This window comes from Anarhichas minor, unplaced genomic scaffold (assembly GCF_050575085.1).
Source record: "Anarhichas minor isolate MPS153535 unplaced genomic scaffold, ASM5057508v1 ptg000007l, whole genome shotgun sequence".
In the NCBI taxonomy this organism is placed as follows: Eukaryota; Metazoa; Chordata; class Actinopteri; order Perciformes; family Anarhichadidae; genus Anarhichas; species Anarhichas minor.
In genome coordinates this window covers 19,561,840-19,584,250 of record NW_027466453.1, presented here as the reverse complement: position 1 = coordinate 19,584,250, position 22,411 = coordinate 19,561,840, and the positions used below count along the sequence as shown (strand labels likewise).

Below are 22,411 nucleotides of genomic sequence, written 5' to 3'. Positions count from 1 at the left end.
CGTTAATAACACAAATACTGGTTAAATGCAGAAAGTCACAACATATTCTATAATGTAATAAGTACATTTATCTTCTGTTATCACATTGTTCCTGAATCCCTCCTTTAGGTTGATCCTGCAAATATTCCCTAAAAGGCAAAATATACAGGCAACGAAATCTTTTGATAGGTGTAGAATGACGAGAACTACATTACCCATAATGCCCCTCCGTGTTAGGTAGACACGCGTCTACAAGGAAGTACGACATTACAAACAGCGAGGGTCCAGCTGCTGTTCTGTTTTGGTAGCTGGAGTTTTACAAAAGTGGACACTGGGTTTATTTTAGTCGAAGCATAAAATAAACGAGTGACGTTAAAAATGAGCTTCGCGGTTTTATCGTATGAGGCTTTGGTTCATGCTGTATCAGGAGCGATGGTAAGTTAGCTTCACTTTCACTATTGATTCAATATTAAACAAACAGGCACTACGTCTCCTCCCTGAGAACTGATTGCAGTCTGTTTTAGGGCAGTGCGACTGCCATGACAGTGTTCTTCCCTCTTGATACCGCCAGGCTGAGGCTACAAGGTAAACAAGTGGTCCATTCTTATTTACAGTTATCAATGTAATGTCATTATTAAAAACAAGTTGTGTTTTCTTTGTCTTCAGTGGATGAAAATAGGAAGGCCAAATCAACTCCAGCCATTCTGGCTGAAATTATGAAAGAGGAAGGACTGTGAGTTACATGAACACACACATCACAAGCGCCTCACACATTTCCATCCTAACTGGAAAAGATTTGTGCACAAACAGTTTGTGGTCAGAAGGGCTCTAAGTTGTTCCTGTGTTTGCTGTCCCCTCCTGCAGATCCGCCCTGTACAGAGGCTGGTTCCCGGTCATCTGCAGCCTGTGCTGCTCCAACTTTGTGTACTTCTACTGCTTCCACAGCCTGAAGGCTAACTGCCTGAAGGGAAAGCAGTCGACACCAAGCACTGACTTACTCATAGGCGTTGCAGCAGGTAAGAGGGTCGTGTTTATCATAAAAGCCTTGTTTTAGTGACTCAGGACAAGAAAGTCCACGTCTTGATTTTTCGTCTGCCTTCTCGTCTCCAGGTGTTGTAAACGTGCTGCTCACCACTCCTTTGTGGGTGGTCAACACCAGGCTGAAGCTTCAGGGTTCCAAGTTTCGCAATGCAGATATACGACCCACCAACTACTCTGGCATTCTGGGTAAATGGTCATGTCATTTTGTTTTTTTGGGTTGTCTGTCCGTCCGGTCCATTTTTGTGAACGCGGTCTCTCAGGAACGCCTGGAGGGAATTTCTTCAAATTTAGAAATCCATTAATGTCTGATTTGCTCTTTTGTTTTTGGCAGATGCGTTTGCTCAGATCGTCCGTGATGAGGGCGTGGGAGCACTGTGGAACGGGACCTTCCCGTCCCTGCTGCTGGTGCTGAACCCGGCCATCCAGTTCATGATTTACGAAGGCCTGAAGAGGCAGCTGAGGAGAGGAGTTCCCAGGGAGGTGAGGGAGGGATCAGGAGAACACAGACAGTGGAAGGAGATCAGTGCTGAAATCAGAGCAGCATTTTAGAAAGTACTAATGCGGGGAGACGATGTATGAGGAACAAAGTCATTTAAGTTGAAAATTACAATATTATGTTTTTATTATTCATAATTTTTACAAGAGATCTTGACATTTTTGCGATGGTCAATAAATTATTTACATTGACATTGTGATTTTAAACTGATGCCAATATCGTATTGATATTTAACAGCAAAAAAAACTCTATTAAGATAAAAACATATATAACTCAACTATAAAGAATATAACTTTATTGCACATGGACTTTAACGTAAACATTTCTGGCAGTGATCCCTCAAATTCGAGGTGAAAAATGTCGTATAGATAACATGAGAGAGCAAAAATACACTGTCACTGAATACCCTAAATATAATTATTAATATTATATATTATTATAATGATAATACAGTAATGTTGCAGGTAAACATAAGTGCCACATCATGATAATAAAATAAAACACACATAATAACATAACGTAATAAACCAAGAAGAGGAGGGACGTTACTTCAGCTCATCCCATCATCTGGATGGGTAAACACAGGATATGCAGTAATTCTCTTCACATGATTTTTGTGTGACTTAAAAAGAGGGAGACTAGTGAAGCAGATACTTTTGGCTGAATGTGTGTTTTCACACTTTGACATCTCGGTGGTCCACCGGAGTGAAGGCGGATAAATGTTTTAGTTCAGGATAACGTGACGCTCACGATAAAGGAGGGGGTGAGTGTCACTTATTCACCAGTTAGTGCGGATGTTTGAATCCTGTAAACCCTCAAGAGAAGCAAACTCCTCAGACCTTTAGGCTTCCACTGGTCCTCTCATCATGAATTTTCACAAAAGTTTTCTTCTTTTTCCCTTTCAGCTGTCATCTGTTGAGTTTTTCATAATCGGCGCAGTTGCCAAAGCGGTTGCCACCATTGTTACGTACCCGCTGCAGACCATACAGTCCATTCTCAGGGTAGGTTTTTTAAATGTATATTTAAAACCCTCCTCACAGATTTGTCTCATTGTTATACAAATAAAAGCCTTTATGCTGTCAGAATGAATGATATGCTTTAATCACACACACAAGGTTTTCTTTTCTTCTTTTTAATCACTACAGTTTGGTCAGTTCAGCGAGTCAAAGAACGAGTCAAAACTACTGTCCAGCATACGGACTATCAAGTGTCTGTTGGTCAACAGAGTCAGGTGAGTGCACACACACACACACAAACACAGATTACACATTGAAGTTGTAATTTGAATTCTGTCCACACTTAAGTTCCTGTATTTAGATACAGTGCATAATGCAATGATGAAGAATACATTTGACTTGCAGCAGTTAAATTAGAAGGAATTTGCTATAAAAAGTTGTTTTCAAATGTGGTAAAATAACTTTGTCTGTGTTCAAACTTGCAGTCGTAATCTGGTTTTGGCACATCCATATTACAATCAATTTGCTTTGATGCAATCTGGGTGACAATTAACAAATTAAACTATTACTTTTCAACCATTCATAGCCAAGGCATATCGCTCGATTTCAAATTTTTGAATCATTTAAAATGACATGTTTTGTCACCATGACTTTATATTTCCACTAAGAACTAGAGAGCACATTGCCTTCATTCATCTGGTTTACAACTTGCTGTTATGTTCTTTATTTGACTTAATGTGCATCAGATGTAAATACAGTACTCCTATGTTGTTACCACATGAAACATTGCAGATGAGTAAACAATGCCTCAGATTTGCCTGCAGTCTGAACATTGTCTTTTTAATCTTCTGTCAACTATTAAAACCATAATAATGCAGCTCTCTTTCTGTGGCTTTTGTGTGTGCAGACAGATTGTTAAATTAGTAAATGTTAAGAAGCCTTCCCATCAGATAGTGATACTTTTTATTAGTTTTTTTTAACCCTGTTTTCCATCCATAGGAGGTATGGCATGTTGGGTCTGTTTAAAGGCCTGGAGGCCAAGCTGCTGCAGACGGTGCTGACTGCTGCACTCATGTTCCTTCTCTATGAGAATATTGCCAGCTGCACCTTCAGAGTCATGGGACTGAGCAGCAAGCACTACAAGAGACGCTAGCTCTAGCTTCACAACCATGAACATTTGACCACATTAAAGCACTGACTGACTGCACTGATCACTGCTCACAGAGCCCCTGATGGGACTTTAACTTCCTGGAAATCTCTCACTTTCTTGTGAACCAAGTTTTTAACATTTATGTAAATCTTTAATGGTAACCTCATCCTCATCCTACAAATACTCTAACCAATAAAACATTACAAAAGTAAACCTGTCCCTCTAATTATTCTGATTTCGTTTGAAAATAGAAGAAAAAAACGTTTTATTAAAATGACAATGACTGCAACTTTAAACAGTGAAATGCATAAATTAAGCAAAAATATTTCAATAGAAACGAGCAAGATTAAAAATAATGACATGATACTTTTACATAAAGACGGTTTAAAAATAGTGAAATAAGGTCGTGCCCTTGATAGAATTGGTGGTATTTTGAGAATAATGGACAGTTACAAGCAACTTAATAAAAGTCACCGAAACTTGACAATGGTGTCACATTTCATGTTGACCGAGTTTATATTGCATATACTTTGGACATGTAAGTGTTTAAAATATATTTATTTATCTATTTAAATAATTGCATCTATTATATTTGAATCTCCCCCTCCCACTTTATTTTACTTATTCATTTATTTTCATTAATTAATTTTATTACGAGGTTTTCCATTAGTGTTGTTATTCCTTTTTTTATTAAAACAAGGAATAACAACTATCATCTATCTACATAGTCTGTACATAGATGTGCATATGTATATGTGTAGGGATTTGTAAGTTCTGTAAAATGACAATAAACACAGTTTAAAAATAGTGAAATAAAGCAATACAAAAAATAACAAACAACTTAATTTAATTCAAAGCGGTCAGGATTGAATCACAAAAAATGACCATGGCTTGGTTTCCATTATGCCTCTTAAAGTTCAAGAAATTGCAATATTAATGATTAATGATAAATTATAAGTGCTCACTTAAAATAACTATAGAGCATTACATGTTATCTTCTACTAATCTCAACATATTTGCAACTTGCATTATTAAAATCCAGAAATGTACAAGTGTATATTTAATTTCTCTGACTTTGTGAATTATTAACATGGGCCTCAAAGTACAGGACCTCGTATCATCACCAGCTATTACCGGTCTGCTGTCTGGCGCACACCTTTGAGACGCGCGTGGAGCCGTCGTGCTGTCCTGCGCAGACGCACACGCATGTGACAGGTCTAAGCAGCTATCACACCGGAAGGAAGCTCGTCCATCCTCTTACTATACAGATCGGAGGTACCACAGATTACGTGACGGCCGTAGCTCAGGCTTTTCATTACGTAAGCGCTCCAGCAGCTCTTCCTAATAACAAAATATCACTGAAGTTGACTAGTGCCTTTTTCACAACCACCATGGCTCCAACAACCGCTAAAGACACTGAGAAGCACTGCGTCCTGTGCTGCCAAGAAGTCGACATCTTCGCCTTGGGAAAATGCGACCACCCGGTCTGTTACCGCTGCTCCACCAAAATGAGGGTGTTGTGCGACCAGAAGTACTGCGCCGTCTGCCGGGAAGAGCTCGACAAGGTGGGCGTTGCTCCGCCACTGTGCCTCGGGGATGTGCCGCCTGGTGGTGCTAAGTAGGCCGCATTGTTCTGGCAGTTTTATTGTAGGACAATAAATACAAAAGCAGGATTTTGTTTGAAAACATCGTAGCTGGATTCATAATAAATGAAAAGCAATGCTGGTAAATAGTGCTACCAACCGCTCAGACTAACGTTACTTTCTACCTCGATGTCATTAGCCTAGCTAAGGTAGCTCACGCTAGCATTAGCACGTTCATCGGTGCAGGTTAGCTAACGTAGTTAGTTCTACCTTGAGTCAAATAGCTAACAGGTTGACGGTGTGCTAGTCCAACTGGGTTTATCTAGTGATTCAGTGAACTGTCATGTCAGCTGTCACGTCTCAAACAAACCGACGGTTCAGCGGTGCTGGCTAGGTTGCTAGTTAATTTAGCAAAATGCTAAACCTTATTCAAGGTAATTAACGTCTTATTGTGTGCTAATCACCTTCTCCAAGAGGAACTCGTTCCCATTGAAAACAACGGTAACGTGAGCTCAATAGATTTCATTAATCTCTGTCGGTGTCATACGTAACGCTTACAATAAGGGCCTAACTCCACCACTCCCTTAAAAAGTTATCTTTATGAGAGCTGTCAATTGTGAAATGTTCATTCACAATCACTGACAGATGGTTGTTGCTATTGTCAAAATGTTTTCAGGTTTCAAGTGTGTGTGTGTGTGTGTATATATATATATATATATATAGTTATATACAACTTGCTCTACTGGTCATACATTGACTGCTTCCCATACTTCCATAGGATGCATTACATAAGGTCTTTGTGACATGAGTACATTTTAGGTACCTAACTCTGTACTTACAAAGTACTATTAAAGTAAAACCTGCCTCAGTATCAACGTCGTTTTTTCCAACAGTGCAATACAGCCTCAATATCCCTTCACTTTCCTCAAGGAGTGTGTGTTGAATTAGTTCTTACGTTCTGACTTTCATGTTGTACTCAGGTGGTGTTTGTGAAGAACCTGGAGGCCTTCTCGTCTCTGCCCTACCAGCAGTTCCCCTGTGAGAAGAAGTACGATATCTATTTCTGTAACGAGAAGATCTACGCCCAGTACAGGTACTGCTCTGCTCTGTTCTCCATTTGTTATGATTGTTATTTTTAGACTTTTAATATTTTCTTAAGTCTCCGATCTGTAACCAAGTTGACGGTGCAGGCGACTACGATCAGTGGAGACTCCACCAGTTAAATGCTACTCTCTGCTCGGGGAGACTTGAAACTGAAAACCACTTTCACTGAATCGAAACTCAGTGTAAATAAAAAAAAAATAATAAAAGAACATCCAGTCACTGAACAAACACAGAAGAATGTTAATTAAAAACCCACAATAACATTTTAAATGTACAGTCAAAATGATTCTTTATCGGAAGTATTGGATTGCCTGTGTTTTATTTTTCAGTGGCAATACAACTTTTTTCTAATTCTAATGTGACGATGTTTCCTTTTTCAGTGCAGGATTTCTTTTCAATGGCAGAAAGTTGCTGTTTTCGCACCACAGAAAAGCACTTCTGGTCATCTCAGCATGTAGTAGCTTGTTTTGCTTTAACTTGACACTGATGGAATTTTCTCTCTCTCTGTGTGTGTGTGTGTGTGTGTGTGTGTGTGTGTGTGTGTGTGTGTGTGTGTGTGTGTGTGTGTGTGTGTGTGTGTGTGTGTGTGTGTGTGTGTGTGTGTGTGTGTGTTGTTTTATCAGGCATCTGCTGTTGCCAGAGTGCCTCTGCTGTTCAGAACCAAAGGTCTTCTCCAAGTATGAGGAGCTGGAGTATCATATGAGGAAGCAGCACGAGCTCTTCTGTTGCAAGCTCTGCACAAAGCATCTCAAGGTAAACTCACCTCCAACCAGCTGATGCAGGGGCTAAACTTTTATCGCTGATCAGAATCGATGCACTAAGTAGGTGCAATTCAACTCTACACTGGATTAAGAGATATCTGGAGGGCAGAGAACAAACGGTGGATTTAAATGGAACCTTATAACCATGCTAAAACGAGGGGTCCCACATGGTAGCATTTTAAGTCAGATTGGCGTTAACTCATTTAGGTATAAATTGAGCTGTTTGCCTACACCCACTGGAGCACTGGCTCATAAATACATAATATCTGAACATTTTGATGTCATGTTATGTCTTAACTTGTTCCTTAAACTTCACTTCTGCCACCAGATCTTCTCCCATGAGCGTAAATGGTACAACCGTAAGGAACTGGCTCGTCACCGAGCACATGGAGATCCAGACGACACCAGTCACAGAGGACACCCGCTCTGCAAGTTCTGCGACGACCGCTACCTTGACAATGATGAGCTGCTTAAGCACTTGCGCAGGGACCACTACTTCTGCCATTTCTGTGACGCAGATGGTTCCCAGGAATATTACAGGTGTGTTGCAGCTGTTTCTCACACACAGAGAAACCGTGTTTGGAGTTTGGTGGCTCTGTAGTTTGAGGCAGTTGTTTGAATTGTGTTTTTAACCCCTGCTGTCAACAGTGATTACCCGTACCTGAGCGAGCACTTCAGAGAGAGTCACTATCTGTGTGAGGAGGGCCGCTGTGCCACAGAACAGTTCACCCATGCATTCCGCTCTGAGATCGACTACAAGGCCCACAAAGCTGCAGCACACAGCAAGAACCGAGCAGAGGCCCGACAGAACCGCCACATCGACGTGCAGTTTAACTACACCTCCAGACAGACCAGGAGAAACGAAGGTCGGTGAACTTGTTATTGCTCTGTGTTTGACACTGGCCTCATCTCTATGTTTAGAAGGTAACGTAACTAGTTTGAAGGCAGTGAATGTGAAATACGTGCTTGTCCTCAGGTGTCATGACAAGTGAGGACTACGAGGAGATGCGTCAGACACGAGGAGGAAGAGGAAGGCCTCAGGGGGGACAGAAGAGCTGGAGGTATTCCAGGTGAGTCTAAATTAGCAATGCTGCATTGATCGGATGGAGGTTTATGACTTTGTATCACAAGTAAGCACAGACAGCATCCAGAAACTCTGTAGGACGGACAAAGATGTGGATGCTATCTTGCCATTTGTGTGCGTGTGTGTGTGGGTGTCTGACATTCCTTTCTGTGTAATTTCAGTATTGAAATGTAGCACACAGTCTCTGAAGGCCTCACCAGTGCTTTAAAGTGTTACTGTTCAAACCATATTATGTTTTAGTAGCTGTTACAGTCTAATTCCAATCTGTTCTCGGTAACTTTCGTAACGTATCGGTGTCTTGTTGCATTAGTGTGTATGTGAATGTGTGCTTGTCCACGCAGAGAGGAAGAGGACAGGGAGGTGGCAGCTGCTATGCGGGCGTCCTTGGCACAGTGTCGGCAGGAGGAGAGAGGAGCGATGCAGGAGAGGAGCGCTCCCAAACACTGCAGGGAGGAGAGAGGAGCGATGCAGGAGAGGAGCGCTCCCAAACACTGCAGGGAGGAGAGAGGAGCGATGCAGGAGAGGAGCGCTCCCAAACACTGCAGAGAGGAGAGGACCGAGAGAGCAGAACCAGAAGAACACAGGACCGGACACATCAAACCTCCAGGTGAAAAATAAACATATTTAAAAGTATATAACCAGTTAATGTGGTGTTTTCTGGGTTCACCATTTGGTTTCGTTACACAGCTGTCCCCCAAATAGTCTTATTCATAGAAGTGAAATGGAAGTAGAACAGACACTTCAAATCAATGTAGCAGGACAGCCAGAGCGGCGGCCATTATTATTATGTGTGGTAGCGAGCTGCCTTCCGTGTAAACTAAACCCAGTCGTGGACTCACTGAGGTGAGGTTTTGTAGTATGAAGAATGGAGAGGCGTCTTTTGTGTACGACCGTTACCTTGGTGCTAGAGAGGAATTGGGGATTTCTGAATTTAATAACCGGGCTTTGTAAAGAAACGTGCATAGCACTGGTGGGCAAAAGCATTATTCTCCTCACACAAAATGTATTTTATTTCTATGCTCTTGTTGCATCATGGGATTGCAGTAAGAGATCCTCAGCAGCTTAACTGTCACTGTGCTGACGTGTTTTCTCTTTAACAGTAAGAACAATGAAGAGCTCTAATCCAGGGGATGGAGAAGATGACTTCCCAGCTTTAGGAGCCACAGCTGCCCCACCCATGTAACGTCTTACTTTTAACACGACAAACTGAAATCCCCCACTCACACCAAAGTTTGCTGAAATGTTACATTTCTGTTGTGTCCCCTGCAGCTGTGTAAAGCCAGCTCCTGTGGCGGTAACAGCAGTCCACGCAGCTTTGAAGGAAGACGACTTCCCCAGCCTCTCAGCTGTAGCCGTTTCATCCCCCATGACCCCGGCTTACTCTGCACAACCTAAGAAGTCTTCCTCTTTCCAGGAGGAAGATTTCCCCGCGCTCGTGTCCAAAATCCGGCCCCTCAAACATGCAGCTGGCACCAACTCTGCTTGGTCCAACCACACCGCTGTAGCTAAACCCCACACTCAGCCTCCTCCGTCCTCCAGACCTTCCCCTCCTCTCCCGTCTGTGTCCTCTGGCCCTCAGCTCCTCTCCTCCTCCAACTCTTCAGCTTTGCGGAAAAAAAATAAGTTAATGGAGAACGAAACGGCGACATCTACCCGGTCTCCTCCACCTCCTGCTGTTGATGACGATAAGGGAGGGATGACGCAGCAGGAGTTCCGCTCGGTGCCCACCATGTTGGACATCTCCTCTCTGCTCACCGTCAAAGGAGGCAACAGCAAACCCCCCACTGTGACCTCCAACGCTCCAAACCCGACCCCCATTCCTGATCCTTTTACCTCTAAAGCCAGCAAGAAGAAAAAACAGCAGAAGAACACGGCTGTTCCCTCCACGTCTGTGTCTTCAGGGACGACACAAACTGTAAATACGATCTCAGTGGAGACGGCAGCACAAAAGGAGAACGTCCCCGAGAAGAGTTGGAACAAACCCCCCTCCAGTGCCGTGACGGCGGCTCTGATGAGCGGATTGGCTAATGGCCACCCTGACAAGTCACCACCCGTCAGTAAGGAGCCAGTCCCGATAACGCCTTATCCCAAGCCCGACCCCCCTCTTGATCAGGAGGAGGACTTCCCTGCTCTCATGACCAAGAACCCACCACCAGGTACGTAATATCCACAATATTCATCTATTGTCTTGTAGCATTTTCTTTTCTCCGCTTATATTTTGTTACTATGACGTATCACCTTCCACATGAACGTTACGGTCAGTTGTGCTAGAAACTAGTAACTCACACTGCGTTTATCTCTCAGGCTTCAAGTCCTCTTTCCCGCTGAAGGCCTCAGCTCCGGCCCCGGCCTCCGTCATGCCCCCACCTCCGCCCGGCCTGGGAATCTCCGCCCCTAAACCTCCTCCAGGATTCACTGGGATCCCCCTCAACAGCAACGTGGTGGAGCCTGCTTCGTCTGCAGTCAACCCGTGAGACAATCTCCCTTTTTAATGCATGCTCTCCTTTTTTGTTTTGTCCGTGTTTGTACCTCACAAAGCCAATGCTGACTTTATTTATTTGTATTATTTTTATGCCCCAGGCCCCCCAAGGTGTGGAGCAGTGGTTACCTGGTGCCAGAGGACTTCAATCAGAGGAACCTGGAGCTGATCCAGTCCATTAGACTGTACCTCCACAACGATGAGTCAACGTTCAACCAGTTCAAAAACTACTCTGCACAGTTCAGACAGGTACTCGCCACAAAATATGATCCTAAGAATTATTTAAATAGCACAGTCCTGAGGCCCCATATATATGGTGATGTGTTGAAAGCTTCCTCATCCTCCTCCTCTTCTTCGTTCCCAGAGTGTGATATCAGCAGTCCAGTACCACAGCAGCTGTAAGGACCTGCTCGGAGAAGACTTTAACCGCATCTTCAACGAGCTGCTGGTGCTCCTGCCGGACACCGGCAAGCAGCAGGAGCTCCTGACGGCCCACGGAGACTGCAGGGCGCTCGAGAAGCAGTCGGGCGCCGGAGGAGGAAAGAAGAACAAGAACAAGAAGAACGCCTGGCAGATTCCGACCACGATGGCCAACGCGGCCGCTGAGCTGGACTGCCAGGTGTGCCCCACTTGCAGACAGGTACTTGCCCCTAAAGACTTCAACTCCCACAAGACCCTGCACAACAGGGATAGCGAGGACTTCCCTTCCTTGCAGTCAATTAGCCGTATCATCAGCTAGCCCTTCGTTTTTTTTTTTTCCTTTGCTCCAAATGCCATTGTGGGGTAATAGTTCAGTTGGTGCCTGCAGCAGCCAGTGTGGAAAACAGCAGCCACGTCCCAGCGGAGTTTGGGGCTCGTAGCTCATAATGAATTGGATTTTTAAGAAAAAAGATGGCTTATGTTGTTTTTGCTTTCTAAGGGGATCATGTTGATAGGCTTGTGCTCCGTCTCAACTCTACTTCTTGCATCCTTTGAGGACGTCTCCAGCTGGCTCTGGCACTGGCAACACAGGTGTAACCGGACCTGTCGATTTATTTAAAGAAAGAGGAGAGACGAGCCGAGGCTTTACTTGAACGCTTTGCTCCCTTAAAATTGTATTGATCTACATTTTTTTACCTCGCTTTGTGTTTTCACTCAAGTACAACGATGGCAAAATGTATTTTGTTAACATCAAAGCTGATGAAGTATGTATGATTTCCCAGAGGGGCTGCTTGCTCAAATAACTAAATAAACACAAACATGATCGGTTCAACTACAGAGCACCATATTTATTTAAGTGTAGCTGTTTTAATTGTCCGTCGCTTCATGCAGAGAAGGTCTGTTGAGTGTTGGAATGAGTGAGTGATGGGAAGTAAGCTGCTTCAGGAGCTGGAACACATTCTGGATCACAGTTTTTAATGTAGTACATCATTTTCTTTTGTTCCGTTTACATCACTCACCAATGTGGTTCATTGGTGAGTGATGGACTTGTTATTCAGTGACATTGCAAATGGAAACTACACGGAACTAAACGATGAACGAGGGTCCTCGCATGTTTTCTCAGTTATGTTCAAATCTACTTTTTTAGGATCAGTGGTACAATGAGACATTAACCACTGAGGTCACCACAAGATATTTCTATTTAGGTCTCCAGGTTTTTTTTAAAGTATACATTTTGTTAAAATGAGTTATCATGAAGAAATTCCTACAGCTACCATAATGTTTGCAACACAACAAAACAACGTCATTCCCCGACACGCTCTCCACTCCGCCTCCCTTTGAATTCCAGCTTTGACAAACTGGGAATGTGTTCTCTGTTAGTTGGAGGGTGATCGGTGTGTGCGTGTGTGTGTGTGTTCCTGTAATTTCTGCATTTCACATAAAACAAACTGCATCTTTAAAATCAGCTTTGTGTTACGTTTATAAACTGTCGTGTATTGCTCAATGTGTATTTGGGGGAAAGCAGACATTCAGTCTGTTACTTTAAGGTTCTGTCATGGTACTCGTAACATATTTAGCCAATAACTTGGATTATGACTGTCCACAAATACCTGTAATGCATTTATTTATTGTAAGTAACCATCCCAATTGTAGTTGTTTAACATTTCATATAATTTAAAGGGAAAATTCCCAGATTTCCAACCTTACCTCTATCTAAGTTCGGCGTATAGTGTGAAATTAGCCTGTAGTTCTTCCTGTAGTTGCCAGACGGCTTAACAATGAGCCGAGGGGAGCTGTAGATGCAGGTGATGACTCTCTAAAGGTTCACCACTAAGAACAAGGAGCTCTTTCTCGCTGTCATGTCACACATTGTCATTAAATGTAATCTTCACAAATCTCCAGGCAGTGAAGTCAGGGACAGAAACAGGCAGTCCAAAACATGTTTTCTTTTTTATTCGAGTGACGGTCAGACTGCAGTCCAGAGACATTCAGGTAATAGACAGTGACACACATCTCTGTACACATTGTTTATACACTGAAGAGGTCGAACACCTTCAGAACATAAAGAAACAACTCAGAGGAAACACGTTAAAGGGGTAGCACGCTAAAAATCAATGTTTACTTGATTGTTGGTCGATGAGGAGGGAGGTTTCACATTTTTATTATCAATATTATAGGGGGTGATATTGTAACATCCATGCAATGTATTATACTGGAAACCACACAAGTGATGGCGTCCGCGTTACTACATGTCACCTTTTATAATCTCAGTCTAACAAAACATCAGCATGAAATCACATAAAACTTTGATTTTGGCGCCAACGGCCCCTTTGAGAGCGGTCAAACTAAGTATTTCCAACAGAGAGTGCATTCTAGTTCATAAATAATCATTAATAATTTTTTATATTTTCAGTAGTACAGGACAAACCAGACCCTAGACAGCATCACACACAGGTTCCATTTACTTCAATAACGTACTGAACTTTACAACCAATACCACGGTAGTGTACATGGGCCAGAGCACAAAACATAGAGAATGCTTGTATTTTTATTTTTATCTACCACACTGACTGAAGAAGAGACTGAAACACTGAGAACGATAATACAACCTGACCTGACAGTACCCCAAACTACCCAATAGTACCCCAGTTGTTCCTAATACCACCAGCAATAACCCGGTTTTAACGGGTAACTAGCAGCCCAGTAATACCCAAGATTTAAGGAACTGTACTGGCATTTGTTTTCCATATTTTGGCATATTTATTTATGCTTTAATGTTGTGTCAGTTCACTGTCGTGGAGTGGCGTCAGGTCAATTTGAACATTTCATGTCTGGAGTCTCTACAAGCTGATATTCAAGCCTCCGAATGAACCAAAACAAATGTTTGTTTTTAAAGATTAAAAATCGGTTTCTTTAGGAAATAGTTTGCAGTGATGTTCACACAACATGGAAAACCACAAAGTCCTTTAACTTGCATCAAATACACTTCACGGTACCAAACAATACCCAGAGTACCTGAAAGTATTTGGAAAATCAACCCGTCCTGAAACCCCGAATACTCCACAAAGTGTTTTCTGGAACTTTCCTGATCCCAAGATCCTAAAAGGAAATACTACTGCGTTATCCCTAAATTCATAACGTATACTCACTTAACTATGCACTCGCTGACAGTCTGGTGAATAAAATGCTTTTGTAAAAAAAAATCATGCTCAAAGGTAAATCTTAAACCTTATCTTTGTTTTACAAGACTTTAAAATTATCTTTATCCTTTTAATGCTCCAACTAGAACAAACACATTGGCTTAATACCCATTTGCCTAAAGACTGCATTCAGAATCTGCATTATTACTGAGTCATTAACCTCATTAATTATGATTTTAGACGGCAGATAACCCTTTTTACTCTGAGTATATACTAGACAGGAGCTGGAATACAGAGCGTGTGCTGCACCCGACTACCTCACTCACTCCAGTTTATATTTGTGTTTCTGGGTGCAGAGAGTTTCACCCTGGAGCTTTAAGATACACACACACAAGCGCATGTGTACGTGTGACCGACTCGAGGTTGAGGTGACATCACTGAATAAACAAAGAGTTGTTCGGGCGTGCGGCCAAAGTTCTGACAATAAACTGCGATTAATAAAACACAGGAATATATCCAGACAGCTGGCCAATCTCATTTTGCAAAAAACAACTTGTCAACTTAAGAATTACATAGTATTCAATATATAATGAGATCTATACAACAATTTCATGCATTATTATCATGATCACTTTTAAAACTCTGGTCCCGGTGCTGCAGTACCGTCTCCGGTCGACAGAGGGCGCTGTCTACAAAGGACCGATCAGAATAGCAGGCAAAGCGTTCTACGGGTCAATATCACTAATTTGAAGTTTTATATTTGGCTCTCTTCATCAAAACAAACTCTTAGTTCCGTACTTTGTAATTCATACATCTTGACGGTGACACTGATAATATATTTAGCATTTTGGGGGATATGATTAAAGGGTGTGACAGACTTATGATTCCCTCCTCTGCACTAAAACACGTGTTCAAGAAAATAACTTTTCTGCACCACAAAATGTAATTAACTACACGGATTCACACATTTTCACACACGTCCCACCCACACGTCTCCCATGCTAATACACGTACACCTGTTGCACGTGGACGCACACACACACACACACACACACACACACACACACACACACACCAAAACTACAGTTTCGCTAATGGCGAGTGTACGTGAACCACGACACAGACACTGCTGCACACCGACATGGTTGTCATGATAACTATCTACATCTGGGCCCTTAGTGACCAACATCCACCCAAACCTGTCCCCAAAATTCAGACGACTCTCCGACCTCCCTCACTGAATAAAAGCTCATCTGTTGCCCCCCCCCCCCCCCCCCCCTTCAGACAGCAACAACATAGTAGTGATGTGGTGATCAGAAGACAACTATAAGAACACAGGGCAGTTTGGCAGCTTCTAAAACGTAAACATAAACAGACCTGACTTACCCAGAATCTCCCCTCTCACCCTATTTTACACACACAACACCCAACACAGGACACTGTCTCATGTCACATACTACACACACTCCCTGGTACCAAGGACGGATTATAGGACTATGGGCCCCTGAGCACCCACCCTCTTGGTGGTGGTTGAGTCTTTTTCGGGTTATTTTGTCTCTGTAGTTGTTTTGAATCTCTTTTTGGTATAGTTTTGAGTCACTTTGTAGTTCTTTTGTGTCATTGTAGTCGTTTTGTCTCTTTATAGTCTTTTTGACAATCTTTATGATTGTTTTGTGTATCTTTTGTAGTCTTTTTGATTTTGTCGTGGTTGTTTTTTGTCCTTTTCCCGTGATTTTGAATCTTTTTTTGTAGTTTTGCATCTCTTTGTGGTCGTTTTGTGTCTCATTGCAGTCTTTTGTGGATCTTTGCAGTCTGTCATGGTTGTTTTTCTTCCGTTTGTGGTAGTTTTCAGTCTTTTTATGGTAGTTTTGTGTCTCTTTGTAGTTGTTTTGAGTCTCTTCAATGTTGTCTTGTGATCGTTTTGCGTTACTTTGAAGGTTTTTTTGCATCTCTTTGCAGCTGTCTGTGTCTCTTTGCGACTCCTTGTAGTCGTTGGATTGACTTTCCAACAAGAAATTTAAAGAATCACTTCAAACGGAGGCTCGAGTCGAGGGGGCCCCTGACCCCATCGGCCCTTCCAATAATCCGTCCATGCCTGGCACAGAAAAATAACAGACTGAAAAAGGATTCCCTGTGGATCTTTGATAAACCTGGGGAAACGAACCCGTGTGCAAGAATGACCCCAGAATCACACAGATTCAGGTATTGTGATAATATATTTTGCATTGTGACAGTTTTTCTTTAGAATAATTCTTACATTACATCAAGGAAGACTATAAATACCAATACTAATTGTATTTAAATTAGAAACAAGTTTCTATGGAGGATCTGTTGGATTAATATGTAACTTCTATATCTAGCAAACTTCACCAGGGAAGCTCAATGAAAGTCGGATAAACACTTTTTAATTTGTTAGTACAATTCAAAGACTAGTATGTAATTTGAGACAGTGCCTGAAATTGGTGTAACCTGACGTAACTAGCCTACCGACAGTACAGTATATATACCTACAGACCTACATGAGAATGTGAGATATTGCACTTAGTCACAAAACGTTGTTGTTGTTTTTTTTACAGCATGTGGAAACCTACTAAAATTAAGTCACTGTCTGAGACACAGTACAGTATGGCACTTAGTTGATCTCTAAGTTTGGAAACATGCAGATTCAACACACATGATCACTTTTAACGGACCAGACCGTACTGTAGCTAAAAAATATATATCATTCCCCGAACATTCCCCGTTTGGCATGAAAGGGGATTTTGACACTTCAATGAATGAAAATAATAAGACGACGGTGCTGTATGTGAGTGCCTTCTGCACTTTTATCTTTTATCTAACACTGCTTTGTGGTGGAGTCACTCACTTTTTTATTTTTTTTGGTCAGAATTGTGTCAACAATATGGCCTTCTCTTCTACATTTTCTCCTCTTATTTTCCTTTCCTTTCGAGAGGACACTGGATTTGAGAACGCAAGAATTTGAGTTTAATATACAGGTCAAGAAAGGTGCAGAAAAAGCTGGAATGTTAAGGAAGGAAAGGGAACGAGACGAGGGAACAAAGGAGAGAGGCCTACTCAGCCCAGACAATCAACACATAATCAACTGCAGGTGTAACATCACAGAAAGCTAATTTTCTGTCACTTTCCTCTCATCCATCTCCCGAACCTTCCTCGTCCACCATCTTATCTAGTAAATGGGAACCTGGTACGTGGGCGCGGCTTTGTTCTCGGTGAACGGCGGGCTCTGGTAGGTCTCTGTGGTCTCAGTGGTGGTGCCGCCTACTGGTGAGTTGGAGGGGTACGGCTGGGTGGGCGCGCCGCCGTCCATGTGCTCCGTGGTGAACAGAGTCATGTCTGTGCCGAGCAGATACTTCTGGACCGCACGCACCGTTAGACCGGCCTACAGGGGCAGAGGGGGGGGGGGGGGGGGGGGATTAGAAAAGTTCATGCAAAGAATAGAGTGAATAGCTTTACATTTAATAGATGGATACGAGAGAATAAGGGTATTTTCCAAAATGCAGAACCATTCCTTTAAAAACGTACAATGTTTACAACGATGACGACGCCTCTTAACTCGCATTAAGCACAATACAGGAGATGCATGACCAGTTATTTTTGCCTTAAATGTAATCAGAGACGGATTACTCCGGATTGCTCCGTCTGAAGGGTTAACTCTTCTCTTTGGAATGTCAGATTGCTCTTCTAAAAGTGTGTAGTTCCCGATCAATATAAGATAATTGACATATTTTAGAATATAATGTCAGATAGCATTTTGTTTAGCACCAGGAGAGGAGTTATAGAGACTCTCTTTGTCTCTAACGTGACATTCAGGTGCAGTTTTAGACCGACATCAGCACTTTGAAGTCATGGTTGAAAATGTAAAAACTATTGAGAGTGGGTTTTTTTTTTGCATTTAGATAGTCGGGGGGGCTTTCCTGCATCTGTGCTCAGGAGCTTATTGTCTCATAATCTGAGCAGAGTTTAGGTGATATTGTGCATTGATTCAACAGCTGTGTGTTTTCTGCAACCCTTAAAGAAGAACAATGGGGGGAAACATTTGTTCTGTCAGGTTCAGGAACGGTTCATGTTAATGTTTCAGAGAAGGAGAGCACCGGTCAGTCGTCTGTGTGTTAAAAGCTGGTCTGCACTCATTAGCAATGAACCCAACTAAATGCCTACTGAGGCACTATGCAGAGAAAGTTTCCATGTTTCCATTGCTGCATGTGTGTGTGTGTGTGCCTCTGTTGTTGCTTGTTCTCACCCAGGTGATTATGGAGAAGAAGGAGAAGGCGATGGCAGCCCGAGCTGCGTCCGCCCCCTGGTTGAGTGGCAGCTCGTCGGCCGTGGTCTCAGACCACTGATTGGCCAGGAAGCAGAAACTCACAAAGTACAGGAAGGTCCAGAAACCTGCCAGACACCAGTGGAGCAATAATAACACTTTGTTACGACAGAAAGAGAAAAGGTAGTTTCCAACTTTAAACATGAAACACAATAACCTGCAGTTCTTTCTTCCCTTTAGAGATGAAAGATACTCTCGTTTCTCTAACACCTTCTTAAGTGTACAGGTTCCAGTTCTCTTTATGTCTTGTGGTGCAAGAAAGCAGTCATCTGAAACAAAGCAGCTGGCCTAGTTGTTGTTTTTTTGCCATTTTGGGGAATCCCTGCCTTTTGAATACTGCCGATTAGAAATAAATCACACACTAACAAACAATGACAGAATCAGAAACGGTTTATTGCCGAGTACGTTTGCACAGGCAAGGAATTTGTCTTGGTGTTTGGAAATAAACCCAATGCAATAGTATAAGACGTCATTTAAAAATGTGAAAATTTACAATAGTATGTCAACAATTTATGTCAACTCTGTTTGCTCATGTGTGTGTGTGTAAACACAACTGAAACACGGATCGTCCTCCTCACCTGAGAAGCCGATCTCGAGCATTATCGCCTTCTTCCTGTCCTTGACGGAGCTGATGGAGGAGAACTTGTAGTCGAGCATGAAGAAGAAGGAGCAGGCCAGCAGCCCCACCAGGCCCACGAACACACCGTAGTTACACGCGTCCGCATTCTTGTTGAAGACACAGTGGAGACGCTCGCTGCCCAAGTTCACGTAGCCCTCGTTCACGATGGAGGCAAAGACCACCAGCGAGAATATCTGTGGAGGAGGAGGAGGAGGAGGAGGAAGAGAGGAAGAAAGGAAGAAAGTGACAGACGGGGAGGAGGAGGAAGAAAGTGAAAGTGAAAGATGGGGGGGGGGGGGGGGGGGGGAGGAGGAAGTGGAAGAAAGTGAAGGAGGAGGAAAGCGAGAGACGGGGAGGAGGAGATGGGGTAAGGAGAAAACTATGATCAGAAATGATTGCCTCAACATTCCCCATATCTCTCTCCTCTCAGTGGAAACAGGGTTGTTTCCTCCACAGCGTCTCTCTGAGCGCGCTCAGACCAAAGGCATTAACCTAATTTCCCGTCTTTGTCTCTCTGACTGAAGACGTGGATGCTTCACTTCCCATCAAGAATCGTCCTGAGGCGGTGTGTGTGTGTTCACCAAAACGGGAATGTCGCTATAACTCATGCTATAAAACCATTTGTTCCCTCGTTGGTTTTTATGAATGAGACTCTTCTTTAGGTCCAAATCTGTAGATCTGTTTTGCTTCCTACCTCTGTCTGGACTCGCATACTGATCAGCTGACTAACTCTGGGTGGCAGAATAGGGCCATGTGACTCACACACACACACACACACATGGGCACTCACACTCGGGGGTGTGGGTCATATGATGGTGGACAATGGGATAATAACCACACTTTAAAACCAATCACATGTGTGGATATAATCTGAGCAGATTCACGCTCGGGTGCTTTTATTGAATCACAATGATGAAGCTGCTCATGCATAGAAGCGCTGCATCTCCAAATGGAAAGAAAAAACTTTTACTTTTTTAAAAATATGATTGCATGGTGTGTGTGTGACATTTCTAAGGCCAGTTAAAGGAATAAATTCTACTTCTATTTGTCTATTTTTACATTGGGATATCTTATCAGTTTGTGATAATCAGTGCGACACAAGAGTCATTTTCCACATCTGTAATTGACTTGTTTCGTTTACTTTCCCTGTACTTCATCTGCTTTACACTTTGATTTCCTTGTAAAGCTTCAGAGAGCAGCAGCATGGTTGTAGTCGGTGGTTGGAAGTCACCGAGTACATTTAAGTAAGATAATTGTACACGTACTTTACTTCAGTATTTAAATTGTATGCATTTTTAAACTTCTGACCCCAACCACTGGATTAAACTGCCTAAATATATAAATACGGTTCTCCTTATAAAAGGTAGGCTACTTCTGATATAAGTACATGTTGTACCTTCACTCAAGTAAAGGATCTGAGTAATGTTACTTCTAATATGTGATATCTGATTATTATATGACACTTTGAAGGCTTTCAGCTACAAAAATACACCAACAAGCAACACAATGGACAATTAAACTTTAAAGCACATTAGCTCAAACAGTTTAAAACACGACTGATCTAGGCTAAGCTGGATGTGTCCTTTGTAGTAAGCTAACGACGTATCCAACGGGCTCAGTAGGACATCATGCGGAAGCTGCACTGGAATAATCACAGGCACCCGAGACTCATTAGGACTAAAATAAAAGATATTGGCGCACATCTCACGCTCAGTGACAGGTGTCTCCTCCTCGGTGTGTTTCAGAGATCTCCCCCCTGCACCGGTAGAAGACCTTCTCTGTGTCACCCAAAGGTGATGTGTTACATCAACCGTCAGCGCACGACGCGCCTCCGTGGCCCTGCGTGCGTAATGATGACCGCGGACCAATCACAAGGTGGGGTGACGGACGACGACCGTTTAGGGGCAAAGAAATGGGCAAAAATCATGAGCTGAAAATATAATTGGCGACGCAAAAAACAACTTAAGATGTGTGGGCACATAGTAAATAATAATGTTTTGTGTAAGATATGAACAACAGGAAGCAGGAGGAATGAAAAGGTCTCGTCTTTCTACACAATCCGGTCCGGTCTGCTGCACATCTTATTTATAGAGAACTGACTGTCGAGATTTAGAGGAAAAAAGAGAATACGTCGGTTTGTGCTCAGAAAAGAAAAACCCACAACAAACATCTGTATTAATCAGTTTCATGGTCAGGGTGTCAGACAGCCAGCAGGCCTTGGTTACACCCTGTACGCTGCCTTTCTATAAAGACTCCGGTATAAACACTCGTTCCTTGGTTTCCGTTTACACACCCTGCTTATCAATTATCGCTGGATTTCTGGGGTCTGTATTTGCAGTGAGAACACGTCACGGGTCTCGCGCAGCCACGACAACACAGAGCCCCCCCCCCCCCCCCCACATACACGCACACACACACGAACAGCAGTGCCTGGAGAAAAAAAAAGACCCCTGCTCTCACCCAGGAAAGCACTCTGAGGATGGTCTGCGGCTGTTTGGCGAAGGTAAGCGGGTCGATAGTGGACCCGGACCGGCCCGCTCCGAACGATCCCACTCCGTCCATCTTCTGTCTCTCTGTCTCTCTCTCTGTGCGCTCCTCGCGGCTCCACGCTCCCGGCTCCACGGCAGGATGGATGCGCTGCTGCTCGCTGCTGTGGGGACTGGTCCTGCGCGCACGCGCACAGGCGCGCGGGCACAGAGGAGGACGCCGTGAGTGGGGGGGGAGCAGCAGCAGCAGCAGCATGTCCGATGTGCCCGCGCTATAGACTGGTGGGATAAGACATTTTTGCACAGATTTTAATATTATCATTTTAATATAGAATGTAAATAGAATAGAATAAATTGTGTTGTCTTCAAGAGGGGCCTTCTGTCAAATTAGCCTACATTTAAATAAAATAATGTTAGACCAAACCAGACACCAGAGCCCCTCAAGTCAGCTGATCCGGCTATGACAACACCTGTGTGGGTCTGTAGTGCCTTTAAGTATATCCACCAAATTATACTTTTAAACTATGGAATGTAAACTCCCCTCAGATTTCTAAATCCTTAAATTTGCAGATAAGAAAAGTACCACAGAGCGTGACTTCTTTGTCCACAATTGCAGACGCAGGCCTGGCGCTAAAACAGAAGTTAAAGATGGACTCATTCTAAATACGAGGCACAAAGGCCACGAGGACTGCAGGCTACAAGCACCATGGTGAGTATAAAAAGAGAGGAAAAATCGTGCCTGAATCCCACATTAGCCACACACACATTGCTAGG

At 43.0% G+C, this 22,411-nt stretch overlaps 3 protein-coding genes across 3 annotated transcripts; 2 read left to right on the top strand and 1 right to left on the bottom strand.

The window, feature by feature from the left end:
* Positions 1 to 36: 36 nt before the first annotated feature.
* Positions 37 to 3,835, top strand: slc25a17 (solute carrier family 25 member 17). Its single transcript, XM_076086459.1, has 9 exons — positions 37 to 414; positions 504 to 564; positions 646 to 712; positions 844 to 995; positions 1,090 to 1,206; positions 1,352 to 1,500; positions 2,422 to 2,517; positions 2,662 to 2,747; positions 3,472 to 3,835. The coding sequence occupies exons 1-9, from the start codon at positions 358 to 360 to the stop codon at positions 3,623 to 3,625; spliced, it is 939 nt and encodes a 312-aa protein (XP_075942574.1). The 5' UTR covers positions 37 to 357; the 3' UTR covers positions 3,626 to 3,835.
* Positions 3,836 to 4,869: 1,034 nt separating this feature from the next.
* Positions 4,870 to 11,885, top strand: znf598 (zinc finger protein 598). The gene is made up of 12 exons (XM_076086454.1): positions 4,870 to 5,187; positions 6,186 to 6,298; positions 6,933 to 7,062; positions 7,399 to 7,610; positions 7,719 to 7,936; positions 8,047 to 8,140; positions 8,496 to 8,761; positions 9,255 to 9,333; positions 9,424 to 10,310; positions 10,459 to 10,624; positions 10,735 to 10,882; positions 10,998 to 11,885. Exons 1-12 carry the CDS (start codon positions 5,014 to 5,016, stop codon positions 11,370 to 11,372), a joined length of 2,862 nt encoding a protein of 953 aa, XP_075942569.1. The 5' UTR covers positions 4,870 to 5,013; the 3' UTR covers positions 11,373 to 11,885.
* A 1,099-nt stretch (positions 11,886 to 12,984) lies between these two features.
* syngr3a (synaptogyrin 3a) lies at positions 12,985 to 21,828 on the bottom strand. Its single transcript, XM_076086456.1, has 4 exons — positions 21,612 to 21,828; positions 19,111 to 19,345; positions 18,455 to 18,600; positions 12,985 to 17,593 (listed from the first exon to the last, which is right to left on the bottom strand). Exons 1-4 carry the CDS (start codon positions 21,711 to 21,713, stop codon positions 17,381 to 17,383), a joined length of 696 nt encoding a protein of 231 aa, XP_075942571.1. The 5' UTR covers positions 21,714 to 21,828; the 3' UTR covers positions 12,985 to 17,380.
* Between the last annotated feature and the right edge of the window lie 583 nt (positions 21,829 to 22,411).